Genomic DNA, 19,300 nt, shown 5'->3' on the forward strand with positions numbered 1-19,300 from the left:
AAGGGACTCACATCTGAGTATACCCTTCCATGCTTATGGTGGACAAAAATGATTAATGGCATTTTTCTCTTGCTCTTCCTGCAGCTGTGTGGTGGATGAGATGGACTTCTCGAACATGGAGCTCGACGAAGCTTTGCGGAAATTCCAGGCTCATATTCGAGTGCAAGGAGAGGCTCAGAAGGTTGAAAGACTCATTGAGGCATTCAGGTACGTAAGATTTCTCCACTTCTGTGCTAACATGCTGACCCCCTCAGATATTTCCTATTACAGGAAAACCACCTGGCTTAAATAACTGACCTCCTGCCCTATCCTGGCTTAATTGGTTCACAAACTGTTTTGTATGAATGGATTGTAGCCTGGTGGCCAACGTCTGCTTTGTCCAATAGTGAATTCCTAAAATGATTCACTAATGTATTGAAAAAAAATCACACATTCCAGAAGTCAGTGCCTTGATCCAGTCCAGATTGAATGGCTGGAATACTTAGGATTCATGGAAAAGCTTTTCCACTGCCTTCAGCTACTGCAGAACGATGCTGCTTGGCTCCTCCGCAGAACCCAGAAAGAAGGTCACCCACACACTTATCACCAGTAGACTTGACTACGGCAATGCACTCTATGTCGGTATTACACAGAAAGAGCACAGTAAAATTACAGAATGTCCAGAAAGCCACAGCCAGACTGGTCTTCAACATCCCCTGCCGCAGCCACACGACACAACACCTCCAACAACTCCACTTGCTCCCTATTAACAAGAGAATCACCTTCAAGCTCATCATACATGCCTACAAGTCCCTCCATGATGCAGGGACAGAATACCTGAACTACCGCCTCGCTTTCCACACACGCGCCAGACAACTCCACTTGGCCCAACTCACCCTGGCCTCCATCCCACGCACCCACCAGACCAGAACCGGAGTAAGAGCCTTTGCCCTACCCTTCCAACTCAGGCAATCCGCATCATTGTCCAAGTTCAGGAAGGACCTCAAGACCTGGGTTTTCGACTGAACAGCCACAAGGATCACCAGCCCCACCCCCAGCCTCTTAAGACCCTCATGCGTGAGTAGCCGTGCTTTACAAATCCCAGATTGATTGATCACAGTATAGCCAGGCATGAGAACATCTCACCAGTGTTTAGATCTCTTCACTGGCTATCTATTCGCAGTAGGGCATTTTCAAAGCCATGATCATCCTACAGAATCTTAAATATCAAATGGCCCAAGATTTTGTGGTCGTAGAGCTTGTCTAGTACACACAAAACCATTCATTATGCTCCTTAAGAGATTTCACTAAATGCTAAATTAGTGACCGATGACTGGTCCTTTCCCATAGCTCTTTGTGTGCTGAATCCAATCAAGTGATTTTTAGTGAATTATTGAAAGCCTGGCTTTTTACCCAATAATCACCTTTTATGTTTCTTATCTTTGATAGCCACATCATGTTTCTTTTTTAACTTTATGGTGTCACGGAATGTATTCATTTATTTGACGTTGTTGTATAGCACTGCTGTACCAAGTAGAAGTATTGCACTGTACGTGGACCCAGTAGAATACTTGAAAAAGTTGTATGCAAGAAAAATCAATTACCCGTGAGAGCATTTGAAAATAATAAAGTGAGAGGATATAGATGCATACATGTTTCACTGAAGGGCTGGATGACAATGATGTGTTTCAGTTGTTTCCTGGACATTGGAGTACTTGGTTGAGATCTCAGGGCTAGATTAGGAAGATTCCATTCGTAAAAAGTAGTTGAATAATTACACCAAAGTTTATGCATGGATTCTGGTTGTGTGAACCATCTTTGCACCAATCGGTCAGTTCACTATATAAGGAATTTCACAGGGTTGCGGACAAATTGCTTCAGTGTTAATGGGGCATGTCACAGTTTGAAGCCCCCTGTGATTGGCTGGAAGGGCAAGAAAGGTTTCTTGCCAGGGACAGCAGACCATAATCGCTCTTAATACATTTAAATATGGATTTGTTTTGAAGAAGCTTGTGTTCCTTATAGAAATCAGTGCTGCTTAAAAAAAGTTTTCCTTTTTGGAAAATTTCAAATAAGTTGATTAGTCCCAAAAGGAAAGATATCCAAACGAAGCCCATTCTTCTTTACAAATCAGTCATCTCCAGCTCTGGAGTCAGTAACTGACCATTAGTTTGCAACCAGAATTGTGGTCGCACACCGTTGATACATTCCATAGCCATTTGCAATTTGACGGGAATGCCCCTTTCATTGAAACTCCAAATTCATTTTGGTATGGGTCGCTAACACCATTTCGCTATTTGAAAAGGCTTTACCAAATTGTAAAATACAATTAATGCATGCCAAATAGGGATTTTATGGTCGCAAACACTTTGATTCTGTGAATCACACAGTTTGTGACTGCAAAATTCTTTCATTCGTCTGGCCCTTGGTTCCATATGGAGAGAGTTCCAAAGCTTGGATTCAGCAACTGTAGACCATTGATTGAGCAAGTGAGTGGTGATGTATTTTTATTGCATGATATCAAGCAAACTTTGACTTTGATGGCAAGATCTAGGTGACAGAGTTAAATACTCACTGACAGAAAAACAAAGGTTAAAGTGAAACGATGGGTATGGTTTGGTATAACACCTCAAAGATTGTATAAAAACACAGAAATACACTTAAAAGCACAGCTAAAGTAGTGATGAATAAAAACTTTAAAACCACTGAAATTTGTAAGCTTTAGATAGGACCATAATCCAAAATTCTCACAACAGCTGTGCAAACCATAACTCACACACCAAAATTAATACTGGCAAACTCATCCATAACGCAACAGATGGAATTATAAGTGATGGAAATAATCATAAAGATGAATTTACATAGCACAGTGTGGCATTAATTAGTGGTATTGTTATTTAGTTGTATAAATATTGTGAGGTCATAAAGCATTCTGTTTGGTGTGTTTGAAATCATAACCACTGTTAGACTTGACATCCTTGGCGTGGTTTCCTCTGACTTTCTTGCCTTCTGACCTGTTTTGATGACTTCTTTTTTGCTGGCTTTAGGATTTTGGGGACTGTACCGCTGCTGACCAGTGCTAAAGTACATGTGCTCTTTCCCTAAAACATGGCCCCATTGGTTTATCCTCAATTGGCATATTTAATTTCCTTATAGGTCCCTTGTAATGTGCAGTACATGTGCCCAGGACCTGTAAATTAAATGCTACCTTGCAATAAATATTGATAGAAGGTATCTCGGAGTTAGTTTTAAGACATGCAATTCACTGTCTAACGTTTACTGAACAGATCCCAACACATTTATGTTTGTTTTGTCTTCCCCACCCTTTGCTCCATCCCAGGCGTTGGTGAGCGCAGGGATATTGTAGCAACCCTATGATGAAGCATGCCACTACATAGTGGATGGTGGCAGTTTTTTAGGAAACCTTTCGCTTCCTTACAAATGTTATGTACAGACAAGTTAAGTCTCTTCCAGGCCCAAACTTTCCTTTTTAATACATATAAGTCAACCCTAAGGTAGGCCCTAGGCAGCCGTAAGTGCAGGGTGCAATGCATTAAACAAAAAGGACATGTACTTTTATGTTTTACATGTCTTGGTAGTGAAAAACAATTGAATTCATTTTTCACTACTGCAAGGCCTATCTCTCCCATAGGTTAACATTTGAATTGCCTTATTACATTTTATAAGTGTAATTCCTGATAGGGAAAAGATAGATATTTCAAGTTTGGTGTCTTGGGACTCACAATTTAAAATCACAACTTATGGTAAAGTTGGATTTTTAAGCTGCAATTCTGAAAATGCCATCCATGGCATTTTCTTACATTAACATTCTGTGACGTCTAGAGTGGGTGACAGCTGGGCTTTGTGCATTTCCACTAGACAGCTACACACAAAGGGAGCCTATGTGTGCCTGATGGGCCATCCATATCCTGGCAGGCCATAAACATCCTTATGGGTCATACTGGGCAGGATGGAAGGGGGTATCTGACACTAGCACTTGAATGGTTTGCTTTTGTCCCCACACTAAGAGCTGCATACCCCCTGCAGTTAATCTAGACTCAAGGAAGGAGGGACAGGGACTTTGTGCACTTCAAATGCCTCTCTTTGAAGCCTCCCTCACTTCAAAAACACAACTGGGTCTATGTACTGGACCTAAGACACTACCACTTCAGTAGACTTCTGGACAAGAGAAAATTCTGCCAGGAAGAAGGACTGCTGTGCTACTGAAAGGATTGTCAATCTGCTGGATTCTGTTGAACTTTGTTGGAATCCTACTTTGCTGTGCCTGCCTTGCTGCCTGCTGCACTCCTTGCCTGGGAGTGAGAAAGACTGGACCGGCATCTCTACATCCCCAGAACCAAAGTGACCCTAGGGGCTTGCTAGCTTGCCTCCTTTTCTGAAGACTCAGGGATATCAATGATTTCCAACAACCCTTCTGCAGCCTCTGTACCCTGCCAACTGTGAGTCGTGGTCTGCCAAGTGGTGCCAATCTAATTCTGGACCCATGGAAGGAGGTTTTCTGGCAGTTTTCCTGAGAAATCCATGTATTACCATTGTTGCGCAGGTCCGAACCATGGCATCTCCTCCTCGACGCTGATGCATCTCCACAGATACCAAGAATGAGGACATCGCATCACTGGCTGCGCGGTACGATGATGACACATCGTCTTTATCCTGAAGGGTCCACTGATAAGGCATCCCTGACTGAGCGGATTGTAACCAATGCACGGTCTACATCCAAAGGGATCAATGCTGGTGCATTGCCTCTTCTGCTCCCCGCATTGGGTCTTCGACGTCGAAGGTACTTTGTCAGTGGGACAATGTTGGTCCCTGTCTCTGACCTGCACTCGATCTTGATCAGCCTGCACTTTCAGATTTGGCCCGGTCAAGCGCAACCAGATAGCCCCAGTTGGCTCTTTACGTTTTAAAGCACTACATTTCAAGATATTCTTTAAAAAATCCTAACTACGTATTCGCTTTTTGTCATTTTGGTCTTATTTTGTTCATTCAATTAAGCTCTGCTGTTTGAACCTGGTGTGGATTATTTTTGTGTGGTGTTTTCACTGTTTTGCTGTTGTAAGTGTTGCACAAATACTTTACACATTACCTCTTAATTTAATCCTGACTGCTCTGCGCAAAACTACCAGAGGGTGAGGACAAGTTAATTTAGAGTGTGTATCTGACTTTCCCAGACTAGCATTGTGGCCCCTTCCAACAACAGACCCAATGCACTGTAACTGTCTTCTTTCAATTGAAATTCTTAGGTTTTGTTTTAAACATACAGTGATGTGTTATAAAAATAATCCTCACAGTGACTTCATATGAGATTTTTGTCTTTTCAGTGTTGTTTTTCGTTTGTTTACCGTATACCAGATCCAACAGTTACCATTGCCCAACTCCCATTGGGCAGCGAACACCCCTACATACAACCTTTGGCTGGTGCTGCAAACTCCAATAAAGGACATCAGAGATTTAAATTTTAAAACCTTAACCTGAAAAAGCACCTTAAAATAGTAAAGCAATAATGAGAAATATCTGTTCAGAGGACCTACGGACCCAGGTACAAGTTTAGGCTGGCCATTGTGGGGCAGATATTAGATACACCAAACGTTGGGTTGTATGTCAGAGGCATATACGGCTAAACCACACGTGCCTCTACCACGCAGCCCAAACAACGAATTAGTCTGAACAATGCATTCCTTTATCACACATGGGTTTACCTCACATTCCTTTTCCATGCAATTTTGTGGTAAAGACATAATTGGTAAAGGGGTGTACAGTAAAGTTCGTACCCCAACCCTTACGTCCTGAGCCCTAAAATCCTGGCCCCTGGCTTACATCCAACCCGCCCCCCCTAAGCCCTAAAAACGCCCCCTCCACTAAAACCTTAAACTACCCCACCAACCCTGTCCTGAGCCATAAAACCCTGGCCCCTGCCTTATAATTAACTGGTCCCCCCGTAGCCCTAAAAACTATCCCATCCCTAAAACCAAAAGCTACTCCGACCCCCCCGCACTGAGCCTTAAAACCCTTGCCCCTGCCCTATAAATAACTCGACGCCCCAAGCCCTAAAAACTACCCCATCCCTAAAACCTAAAACAGCCCCGATCCCCCTGCCCTGAGCCCTACAACATGGCTCCCTGCCCTATAAACAACCCGACCCGAGCCTAAAAACTACCCCTCACCCCTAAAACTAACACCTCAGCCCCTCTTACCTGTCAGCGTCCTGATGCTTCTTGTTTCTGGGTATCTAGACCATGTATTGCCTTAACCACGCATATGTGTGGTTAAGGCATATGCATGATTGAGGAATGCGTGGTTGTAATTACAGTGAAACTGCACATGTGGCTCTGCCGGCATTGTAAAGGCCATTTCCCCAAAAGTTGAACTGATCAAAGTTCTACCTTTTGGCTTGGTCACTTTCTTTGGTGTTCAAAGTCTTACAGCAGGGCAGCGTTCAAGGCTTAAGCCTGCTAGGGTCCCTCAAAGCCAGATACATTGAAACCCATGTAAAGACATGGGTTTTGACTTAAAAAACTCTAAGAGGGACAAGCTGGATTTCATAGCTGCTAAGGTTCTTCGCTGCTTTTATTGATTTGCCACCTTGCCCCAGTGCAAGATTTTACCTTCGGACTTAAGGCCTGATTTAAATCTTGGTGGATGGGATATTCCATCACAAGCATGAGAAATATCCTGTCCACAGTATTACAAGTTAATTATATCCTACGGCACTTGTAATACTGTCGACTGGCTACCCATCAATTTGTGACGAGTATTCTATCCACCATGATCTAAATCCAACCCTTAGACACCTCTTTTGTTTTTGCCTCCCCCTTCCATTCTTTCCTCTCAGGAACATTATTCCTTTTTTGATTTTCTGATTCTTGATAGGAGCACAGGCTTTTGGTTCTCTCGAACCAGCTCCCTGTCCCCCGCATCCCTTTCCCTTTAGCAAGGGGTCTCCTGTTTGATACGCCATTAGCCAAGGGACACTATCCTCTGACTTCCCCTTTCCTTTCCCTGAACCTCAGTAAGACACAGGCATGGATCCCAATCTTAGCCTGAGCTAAGGGGAAGACATAGCCGCTGAAATATTATGAATACCATTGTTATTGAACGAAGATGGAAGTACTCCTTTACGCAACACCCAGGGTGATTGGAATTCCATTGCTTCCCTAAAGAAACAGCACATGAAGCCTCCACGACCATCATGACAGAATATCTGAGGGCCAATGCAGCACCTAATGGCCTAATTGTGAACACAGCACCACGTCTGTTTATGGAGGACTTAATTTTTAGACGAGAATCGAGCCAGATAGCGTGGAAGTGCCCAGGGACTGGCTTATTTTAATAATCAGCACCTCAAAACATCTCTCAGACACCCTCTGAATCAAAAACAACATAGATGAAAATGCACTGAAAACCAGTATCAATATTTGAGCCGACAAGTCCCGTTTGGCAGAGATTAATACTGAACTCAACAAGCACAAAGATTATTTTATGCAGTAGAAGATACAAAATTACAGAAGGACATCCGCAAATTTGACAGAGAATGTATTTATCCCTACACAAAGGAGGACTACCAACCATCTATGAATAACCAATTCTCAGATGATGGGTCCACCTCATCCAGCAGATCCTATCAATCCACACACAGCAATTCCAGCAATGAGAGCTGCCATAACAACAGAGGTGAACAGGGGTTACTCCCGGCCCCCCGATGTATGGCTTCCACGGATCACCATCAACAGCCGGCAACCCAATATGGTACCCAGGCTTCACAGGACACCAACCCTATCCACCTTTTTTCCAATACCCAATCCCTCAACCTTTTCGGGGCAGAAGAAGGGGAAGAGACAGAGAAAGAAGCAGCGGAAACGACAAGCAGGCTCAATGGCAGGAAATGGATAACCAACAGAAGACACAGAGCCAAACATCCAGTCGAACATGATCGTTAACCTATCAGACAGGACATTGGAGGAAGATGAGACAGAAGAACTACAGCTGGACTTGGGCTTTGTCCCTGCCCCACGAGAGGACTCCTTCCTACTATCTACTGAGCTACACCAGTTCTTCCGGAAAATTAGACTCCACTTATTTTTCCAACATGAGGTCATCGCCACACCAACAGATACAGGCCTGATACCTAAATCTACCTTTACTCCACCAACAGCCATGAACCCTAGTGAAATACCTTGGAAAAGGAAGTCCTCAAGGATCTGGGCAACTTGAAAAAGAAAAAGAACAACAGCAACCTTCCCACCAGATTGAAGGTAGCTCTCAACAACCTCACCCAGGACCTAACCATCATTAAAAAAACTGCTAGCAACGGCGGAGCGACAGTCATCATGAACATGGAAGACTATGACCATGAATGCCAGTGGCAGTTGGGGAACACTGCTTACTATGCAAAGATTGATACAGGTCCTACAAACAAGCTTCAAAAAAGGATCCAGAGTTTAGCTCACTCAGCTGAGTTTCAAGGTTGGGTATCTAAGAAAGAGGCAGCCTTCCTGACTAATGAAAGCTGTCCTTCTATGTACTACCCAAGAATCACAAGGAGACATGTCCGCCTCCTGACAGACCTATTGTCCCAGGAATAGGATCTGTTTTAGAACCACTCAGACAGTTCTGTGACTTCTACTCTGTCCTATTGTTCAGACTATCCCCTTTTACCTGAAGGATGCAAAGGATGTACTGAACCTCATTGCTAACATTGAAAACCCAGGAGAGATGACCTTCCTCATGACATTGGATATGGAGGTTCTGTACACTAATATCCCCAAAGACACCAACCTGGAAGTTATAGACAGCCTCCTGAGAATGACCAACCTTCCGACCCCTACTACAGCAGAATTCATCATCGATTTTGAAGAAAAATACATACTCTGTGCCACCAACCCATTCATCACTAACATCCTACTATGGAAGAGATACACAGACGAGATCCTAGTCTTCTGGCAGGGCGACAGAGACAGCTGTGACTCCTTCACAGAATGGATCAACACCTTGCACCCCTTTCTCAAGTTCACCAGTTCCTTCTCTAACTCTGAAATGTAATTTCTTGACTTATTGATCAGCCTAAAATAAGGCCATGTGGAAACCAAAACCTACAGGAAAAGCACTGACTGCAACAGTCTTCTCTCCTTCGAAAATCACCATCCCAAAGCACTCCGGGAAAACCTCCCCTATGGACAGTTCCTCCGCCTCCAATGCAATTGCGGAGACCTAACCAACTATGAAACCCAGGCCAAGGAACTTAGCAACAATCTCCTTGAAAGAAGATATCCACCGAAGATAATGAGACTGGCAGAAAAGAGGCAACTGAACAATAATAGGGAGGCACTTCTGGAAGAGAACATATGCACCAAAGATGATGTCCTGACATGTAACACCTCCTTCAACCTCCTTTCCAACAAGGTGAAATCCATCATCTTAAAACATTGGAGGATCTTGAATGCTGGAAACCTAAAACTGGAACGCCCACGCTTCACATTTAAGAGAAAGTCCAGTCTGAGGGATCAGCTGATACACACTAGACCATGTGCAAACAAACCAAACGCACAGGACACCCTATGGAACCTTCCTCGAGTCCGTGGGCATTATCTTTGTGGAAGCTGCACGGCATGCAACTCCACTAGCCACCCATCTATCCTCCAGTCGGGCACCATTAGCTGGATACAAAGGCAGCAGACAAACTGCAACACAAAGAAGTGTGTTTATCTGATCAGCCATCCATGCACCATGAACTATGTTGGCATGACTACAAGACCAGTGAAAATCAGAATGGGAGAACACAGAATCACCATCATATGTGGCCAGAGTGCAACCAAAATGAGCAACCACTATAAGGAGGTTAACCATTCCACAGACCTGAAATGGACTGTCATGGAGGCAGACCCGTCCTGGAATGTGAGCACTATCTTTAGATGGGAACAACGGCGGCTGTTCCACATCCAGACCAACAAAAGTGGGCTCTATGATGACATTCCCTGGACTGAGGTCTAAATACCCACATTCATCTATGTTGATTCACCCTCCGGGATATATATTTGGTGCAGCATCAGTGCCTGTGTAACCTGGACTGGGTACATCTCAGAACTTATACCCCTTATCACAACCTCCGGGCCTGATGTAACATCAGCCCCTGTGCTTTCTAGACTGGACACTTCCCCAAAAATGTGCACTCTTCATCACAGCCCACTGGCTACAGTAATGGGTAACTCTCCAGCAATAATGTCAACATGGGGTTCCGTTCACCCCTATAGCTACATCCTCATGGACACGTTAAATGCATCTGTCCTACAACATACCTATACGGAACCTTTACCATTACCCTAGAACTCCCATTGCTAGTTTTTTATTTTTCTAGTTTACAAGAAAGACACTTCATCATCCCTGACCACTACAAGATGGCCGCAAGACATGCGCATCACCGCCACATTGACGGTTTAGCGCTCTAGTCTCCTACAGAGAGAACCGCTCTTAAAGAGCCTCGGTCCAAACTGGGATCAGAAGGGATCTGACAGACGAAAACAAGACAGACGCTTAGGATCACTATCCCAGGTACCCGGAGTTAGGTAAGTGCAGACTCCAAGACGGCAAAAATGTAAGTACACAGGAAGTCGGCCTCTTGAGCCGGCCGACAACTTCTCCTTTCCCCACAATTTTAAAAGCTGTGATAAATTCCATATTACTTACAGAAAGCACACTTTAAACGCATCTCCTCCTTGCCACCTGATAATACTGAAGTCCAGCCTACTTTAGGTAATCACCACAACCCTAGTCCCGACGACTGTTTTGAACCCTTATAAGAGTGCACTACAACTACTGACACCACATGTGTGTGATAACAGCACGGTGTCAAGGGGTATATTTCATAAATGTTCTTTACTGCCGAATCACTCATCAACTGCTTACGTGTCAGCTAACACAAACATTTTGAGGCATGAATACTCAGGGGCACGATTATATTTTATTTATGTTTGTCTGTACTGTTAGTGTTTACGATGTTGGTCTCAATTCCATGTTAATGATGGCCAAACTGTCATGTGCACTTAGAGCCCCGCCCCGACTCCCGCATAGAAAAATAAAATGATAATACCGTCTTGGTATTATCATTTTATTTTTATTTTTTGCACTGCTGAAATAGGAGTGGGGTGACACTCCTCTGTCTCAGCGGAGGAGCCTGCACTGACTTTGACATAAAGAAAGCTGCTGGCATCTGAAAAGCCACTAATCAGGTGAGATGTCAGCCTCTGGAGCGCAGTATAGGAAACTAGCGTTCTTCACACACTTCATCGGCTTCCTCCCAGAACTGACTGGCTGCTGTTTAAAAACCTTGTGTAAAAAGCAATTAGGACCGATACACAGCAGAAGGCAATGAAGGATTTTACTGAAGAGCCTCAGGGTATAATAATCTCATTGTATTTATAGAAAAGCTTTCATAAAAATGTATACTTGTGTTTTTATGAACTGAGAGAGAGAATTGTCCCTAAACAGCCACATTACCAAAGGGGAGTTTTTACCTTTTCATTCATCAGCGGGTCACAACAATAGCTTTTTTAGTATATTTAGCAAATAATAGATTTAGTGATTTTTCCGTAGCCCAAACACTATTTCAGAAGTGACAATATCAAAGAAACCCCATGCATGATAATAGCACGGCTTGTTGGGACATTAGAAGGATGGAAGTCGGAGCCTGCAACACTTTGACAAAGGGTCTTGCGATAATTATCATACATTCAAAAATCCTCTCACATTGCTTGAAGGATCTGTGTGAGTTCTATGATAGTCAGCAAAATACCCCTCAGATGTGTTGGGGACTCTCGCTCAGAGTGTTTCAAAGGAGATTACGACTTTCTCGGAACTATGTATATTTAGGAGCACATTCATCATTGCTTTTTGCGGTCACAAAGGGGCAGATTTGCAGAATCAGTCCCTTTGCAACCGCAATTGTTGCATTTGGGCTGCATCATTCCAAATGCAAAAATCGTTATTTAAGTAATCGCAAAATTTGTGATTACTTAAAGTGCAATTGCATTTAGAGAATCACAAATTGCGATTCTGTAAATGCAATGCAGCAATAAAAAAATTGCGATTTCGCTATTAAGAAATGCAAATTACCATCAACTTAACCCCTTTGATGCTGATGACGGCTCCCGGCCGTCATGAGTCACGGTGGGCGTGTGCTGATGACGGCCGGGAGCCGTCATGACCACGCCCGTGATCGGAATGTTCAGCACCGCGGAGGTATTCCGGCCGCGGCCAAGGTGTTAAAGTTGATGGTAATTTACGAAAACTTTGTAAAATGCACAAAAGTGCACTTTTCAAAGTTCTATGTTGCACACAAACATGATCTTGGGTCATGTGTTTGTGTAACATGTTTCTTAATTGCACTTTCAGAGGTGCATTAGGGTGTCCTTTTGGCACCACTATCACCCTTGAAATTGCATGCGCAATTTGCGAGTACCTATTTGGTACTCGCAGATTGCCCATGCAATTCCCATTGATTCCTATGGGACTAGGGCCTAGAGACCATAGGAATCAATGGCAAGCCATTCCTTAATTGCGACTCGCAATTTGTGAGTCGCAATTAAGGAATCACATTTTTTGCAAATCCCTCATCCATTGAATTTTGCGATTTCTAAATAGCGAATAGGTAAAATTCGCTATTTGGAAATCGCAAAATGCGGGATTGATTCATGTGCCCCTTAATGCTTAACTAGGAGCGTATTACACCAAAACCATTGTTCTGTCCTTGGGAAGTTTGAGCAGGAATTAACTCCAGTGGCATAAACTGCAGCTCCTGTGGTGTAGGGGGTCTCGTAGCCGAGGGTTACTGACTGTGTAACTTTGCAGCAGCCTAGCTAAGTATAATTCTAGGGAACTCATGTCATTGTTTGCTCAAGTGGCCTCATTATTTTTTTCATTGTTTACTGCAACATTCCCCTGCCCACTGCCTTGTGCTTCACTGCGCTAAGGGGAGAGCTGGTGTTGTGATGGAATGCTCAAGACCTGTGCTCCTGGACTGAGGAGCAGTGAACAGGTACTGACCACTCCATCAGGGGCGTAATGGAGGCCCTGCACCAATCATCTCAAAGGGGGTTTCCTTAGGAGCTTGCCTCCTGATGGAAGTTTTGGGGATAGACAAGACTTCCTAGATCACTTCTGGGACTCAAGAGGAACCTTTGCCAAGGAGAAGAGCTGGACAAACTTAGGACGAGTACTGCCCCTGTGCTGTTTGCTGTCTGGGGTTGCCCTGCAGTGACTGTTTCTGTCAAGGAAAGGACAAGGACTTTGCTGTGTGCTGTGTCACCTGCTTGAGGAAGATCTCCAAGGGCTTTGAAATAGAGCTTGCCTCCTGTTCTGTAGTCTCAGGGACACAAAGACTTCACCACCAACTTCCCTGAACTTTCTTGCTGGGAGTTCTGATCTGCTAAGAGGTGCGATCTGCTGTTTTGGACCTCTGGAGGCTGTTTGCTGCTGTGACCAGAAAAAGTAACACAAACTCAAGAAGTGTGACGCATTCATACCTGTTTCTGACACATTGCAGAGGAAATCGCAGCAGCACCTCGAGAAATTGATGCATGCTGAATTCCATGCACCGATCTCCAAAGTCCAAGATCACCGCAGCTATTCCGACGCATGCCCTGCTGTGCGGCTGTAAGAACCAATGCATTGTGGACCGCGGCTGAAGAGAACAACGTAGTGTCATTGCCATATTGAAAAACCACGTATCACCTCCCCGCACAGTAGGAAACTGATGAATCACCTCCCCTCACAGTAAGGAACCAATGCATCACCGCCCCTGCGTGGCAGTGAGGCACCGACGCATCACCTGCCCTGAAGTAAGGAACTTACGCATCACCTTCCCCGGGCGTAAGGATCTGACGCATCACCTTCCCTGCAACATTTTTTTGGGTACGCGCGATGCATCCAAGGTACGTTGTATGAAAAGTGTTCCATCTGCAATTTGCTCTGAACAGATCTATTTTTACCTTTTAAAAGTCAAATTTTGATTACTGTATTGTGGGTTTTTGTCGTTTTTGTCTTGTTTAGTTAAGATGAAGATTACTTATTTTTCTAAACTGGTGTGGTGTCCATTTGCAGTGTTTTCACTATATTACTGTATGTGTTCACAAATACTTTACCCACTGCCTCTGAGATAAGCCTGTCTGCTCCTGTCAAGCTTCCAAGGGGTTGAGCATGGGTTATTTTAGCAGTGTATCCCCCTTACCCTGACTAGGTAGAAGGGTCCCTACTTGGACAAAGGTGCAAACCATTGCCAACTAGAGACCCCCATTTCTAACCAAATGGGTGAAGTGGACCCCCTCATCTTACCTTGCAGGGGGGCCCTCTGAGGTTATTTTACACCACTGCATGCCAGTGCCCAGGTGCAATGCTGTCATTGCCACCACAAGTCATCAGTACACCCAGCTCTGGCTCTCTACATATGCCAACGGTACCAACAAGCTGCATGTGCTTGTACAGCAGGGAGGTGAGGTAAATGGACGGCATCTTTGCTAAGCATCTTCCCAGTACCTGTCTTGAAGACTGTGAGTCTGTTACAAAGCATATTCTTCCTGGTTCAGGGTATGAAGGGGAGATGATTCTAATGTTTACATTCCCTCTTCTGACACTGTCCAACCGGAGCCCTGTCCTTGAGTTTAGTGACTAATTGAGTGACTAGTGATGCAGTATCATGCACCCAGAGCCTTTTTAGTGCCTGGCTACAGTCAGCTTTTGCTGTCTATTGTTGAGTGCTAATGACAACAGGCAGGCTACAATATCTTGTGGATGGTCACATAGTTGCATGGTTACACACTGTCCCATTGACTTTACATGGTTTTTGCATGACATGAAATCTGTTGCACCGGGAATCCTTGGTGTGGTTTTCCCCTAACGTTTTGCCTTCAGACCTCATGTTTTACTTGCCTTGGAACTTTGTGCACTTTACCCATCTGTGAGTCTACCCTGCCAAGTGGTGCCACTCCAGGCCTGTACCCTATGAAGTGGGACTAAGGTGCTTTGCCAGCCTCTGTGAATCCAGTGGAACCGATAGATCTCTGCTGCTTGGTACAGCCCCGAGCACAACCGATACATCTCCCCAACTATACAATTACACATATGTGAGTCATACCAGCATTGTATCAATAAAATATGCCAGTCAAGCTAATAAGTGCCAGTACACTCTTAAATCCGTGTTCCAGCCTTGTGAAAGACTACTGATTGGCCTTCAACAGCGATAGTAGTTTTACTGAGAAGCCTTGATATTTACCATTATTAAATTACTACCCTACTGTAACTTACTGCAACTGTCCAATAGGTGCTCCTTAAGGAATTTTTCCGTCCCATTCCTGAAGGGTGAATAAGATCTTACCACTTCCAGGAGGCATTGAACAATTTAGGGGCCTAGCAAGAGAATATTTGATTTGCTGTTTTTGCATTCATTGATTCACACCTTGAGGGAACACTTACTTCTCGTCAGATCCAAGACCTGTCCCATACACCTGATCCCAATCCCAGATTGGTGTGAATTTAACGAACATTGCTTGCTTGTAGTGAGTCCCCAGATGTTTTTCCATTTGCAGCACTAAAGGACAGATAATGTGTAGAAGGGTTAGTTCTGCCGCCCTGAAAGCCAGTGGCAAAGAGGCTCCAACTAGGAATAGGAACAGTTCAATAACACAGTTAGTTCTGCCTGTTTTTGGGTTTCAATCTTTTTTTATTAAGTGTGCAAACATTACTCAAACAAATTATTTAGCTTTAACTCTATATTTCAAATCCCATTATTAAAAACATAGTTAAATATGTTCAAAATCTGCACTTAATAGAAGAAGCCACATGTTAATATTCAAAGTGAGAACATTTGCTCTTTAAAAAATATCCCATGAAGCCAGTGCGAAGGCGGTGGAAGGTTGTGGAAAGATGAAATTGATGACCTTATTGAAACACACCGTCATAAGGTTTTACCATAACATGCACTTAACGGTTATCTATTGTGCCTTCTAGGGAGGTAAGAAAGGCTTGAGTTTTGAAGTCCACTTAGTGTGAGAAAGACTAGGAACAACACTGTTCCCCGGATAAGCTGCTACTATTTTTGAGAACCAAACAAAGCACCAAAAGGCACACACTTCTTGAGACTTGTATCTAAAGCTCTGGTGTGCTTCAGATAACTTTACCACCAGTCAATGACAATCAATCATCCAGCCCCCATCCCACACAGCCCTGCAACAGACTAGCTGTTCAGAAGGTTCCCCACTTGCTCTGCTATGTCCCCAATGTTCTCCAGACAGCAAAATTCCCTAGTCTTATTCTATGGCCACTGTTGTTCTGCTTCTGATCATTGGCTGTCTGTTTTACACCATTGTTGGATGTCTAACAACTTGTGACGTCTAAAGTCCATCATGTGCTTTCTTTTTAATAAAGTCTAGAAGAGGGGGTCGAATGTCTAAATATTTAATGTGTTTGAAAACATTTGAGGTTTTGATCTTTTCCACTGCCTGTGTGTACTGTGGTGTTTCTGGTCCATTTCAGTATCCGAGCAAGAGTGATTTTAGAAAGCTATGACAAAAAACATTTTGCTCACATCTGACCTCAATTCTAAAATGTGTACTCCAGATGATTACGTGGGAATTGCCACCATTTCTACTTTTAACTAGTGAAATTATATCCTAAAATACATGTGCATTGACATCGCCACAGGCCCACTGTAGGAACGACTCACGAGCCAAGGTGAGTTGTTAAGATTTAATCATAGGCTACACGGTTGTGGAGCATTTAACAGTATCTCCACCAGTTACAAAAGTACCAACAGCAATACCAATTCAACTCTAAACATTCTAAATAAGAAGAAACATCATCACTAAGCAACATGGAATTTTCATGAAGAATGCCAGGGAGGCATTCACAATAAACAGGATACTACATACCTCCCCACCTTCTTGTAAATAAAAAATAAAAAAAAGAGCAAACTTAAATACAATGTAATCACTCCTGAAATCTCTTAGGAATTACACTTACTCTTGAACTCTTCCTTAACTCAACAGGAGCAGGATCAGAAGCAGAACTCTTACCCACTGCATTATTGTTTGAACACACAGTGTTTTCTAACAGTACTTTAACAATTTTAGAAAGGTTCCACCAATGTCCACTAGAGACTAGAACAGCATTTTTACAAATTCTTACCACTTTAACAGTTTTGCTGAACTTGCTCTCACCCTTTTTGACATAAACAGAAGATTTGATTTTGACAAAATCTCCAACAATTAATGGAACAGTTTTTACACGTTTCTTTTTATCGAACCATGCTTTAAGTTTACTCTGAGATTCTGACATATTGAGTTTCACTATCTCCATACGTTTGTTCAAGTCAGACTCAGATTTAAGCCACTTATTTATCCAACCAGGTCTAAAACTCAAATTAGACTTGCGTCATCTGAGCAGTTCAAAAAGAGAGACCTTTGTAGAAACATGGGGAGTAGTTCTGTAAAACCACTATATACTGTGTAACGATTTGACAATGTAAAGGTTCCCAGACTTTGCCCACTTGATACATTCTCCCACTACTCGATTCATCCTCTCAACGAGGCCATTTGTTTGTGGGTGGTATAATGGCATGTTTGATCCCACAAGATGCAAGAAAATTCTCAAACAACTCACACACAAATTGAGTCCCATTGTCAGAACCCAGTAATTCAGGGAAACCTTGCCTCAAAAATATTTCATTCAAAATTGAAGTAATGGCAGAAGCATTAGCTTCCTTCACAAGCTTAATCTCCGGCCACCTGGAAGTATATTCCATAAGTACAAGAATGAACCTAAACCCACCTGACAATGTATCAAAAGGACCCATGACTTCGAAACCCACTTTTACTCAAGGCCCAGAAGGACAATCAATGGGTTGTAAAGGAGTAGATGCAGTCCTTAACGTTTTATCAGCTGTACAACATACACAGAAAGTAGCAACAAATTCCTCAATTTCTCCATCCATCTTAGGCCACCAAAAACTGTCGCGAATATGACGTTTAGTGAAAGTTGCACCTAAATGCCCTTTATGAGCATTTCTGATCATTTCATCCCTCACAATGTGTGGAGGAACACGTTTATCACATCTAACCAATAAACCATCCTCAATAGATAACTCATTTTCAACCTTACAGTAAGGCTGAAGAAGAGGTGATAACACTTTTTCGCTTGGCCAACCGCAATGTACAAATTCACAAACTTGTTGAAGTAACTCGTCATTCTTCAGAGCAACTCTCCACTCCTTTTCAGAGCCCACAGTTGATACAGGTGAATCTAACTCGGCCACAAAACAATTGTCGCAATCTTGCTCACACAAATTACTGAAAGCAACATCATCACTCTCATCATTGTAATGAGGAAATATGGTCTTATATTTTTTCCTCCAGAAATATGTGCAACATCACATTGATATTGCAAAAGTCTAGAGACCATCCTTACAATCTTAGGTGTACAGCATTTATTGACACCAGCACTGAGAATAGAAATCAATGGCTTGTGATCAGTAAATAACGAGAAACGTCTTCCCCAAATATATGGACAGAATATCTCAATAGCCCACAAACATGCTAATAACTCTTTTTCAATAACTGAATAGTGTAATTCAGCATCTCTAAGAACTCTTAAAGCAAATCCTATAGTGTCTTCACCACTGCGATGTTTTTTATCTGAGAATACCTCCTAGTCTAACTTTGATAGCATCAACAGTAATACAACATGGCAAATCAGGGTCAAAAGGTTTTAAAGCTTTGCTTTTGGTAAGCATCGACTTAATAAGATTGAAAGCTGAAACACACTCTGCTGACCAAGTAAATTTGACTCCCTTTTTTAGTAGATTGCTGATGGGTCTAACTATGGTGGCAAAATCTGGGACAAAATGTGAATAATGCTCACTCAAACCCAGAGGGGACTTAACACCAACTTTATCACTAGGAGCAGCTACACTAACAATAGCTTCCACCAAACCTTCCCTGGGCTTTTTTCCATCTTGTGTTAATAAATGTCCTAAATATTCGACCTCAGAACACAAGAACTTACATTTTTCTGACTTTAAGACTACACCCTTTTCCGCAGCAAAATCATGTGAACAAGAATCCTTGGTAAAAATCAACACGTCATCTTGAAAAACAATAACTCCATCAATGCCCTTCAAAAGTTCCTGCATGACTCTCTGAAATACAGAGGCTGCTGATGCAAGACCAAATGGCATACGCCAGTACTGAAAAGTTCCCAAGGGCGAGATGAAAGCAGTAAGATGACATGACTCGGGATGTAGATCTATCCGGAGATAGGC

General features: G+C 43.1%; 1 protein-coding gene across 4 annotated transcripts in view; it reads left to right on the forward strand.

The window, feature by feature from the left end:
• The window catches only part of IQSEC3 (IQ motif and Sec7 domain ArfGEF 3), a 976,838-nt gene that overhangs the window by 789,835 nt on the left and 167,703 nt on the right, over positions 1-19,300 (forward strand). For all 4 annotated transcript variants that reach the window (XM_086952823.1, XM_086952826.1, XM_086952824.1 and 1 more), the window contains one exon: positions 85-207. In XM_086952823.1, coding sequence (XP_086808949.1) covers positions 85-207 — 123 coding nt within the window. The remainder of the gene's footprint in view (positions 1-84; positions 208-19,300) is intronic.

This window comes from Lissotriton vulgaris, chromosome 1_2 (assembly GCF_964263255.1).
Source record: "Lissotriton vulgaris chromosome 1_2, aLisVul1.2, whole genome shotgun sequence".
In the NCBI taxonomy this organism is placed as follows: domain Eukaryota; kingdom Metazoa; phylum Chordata; class Amphibia; order Caudata; family Salamandridae; genus Lissotriton; species Lissotriton vulgaris.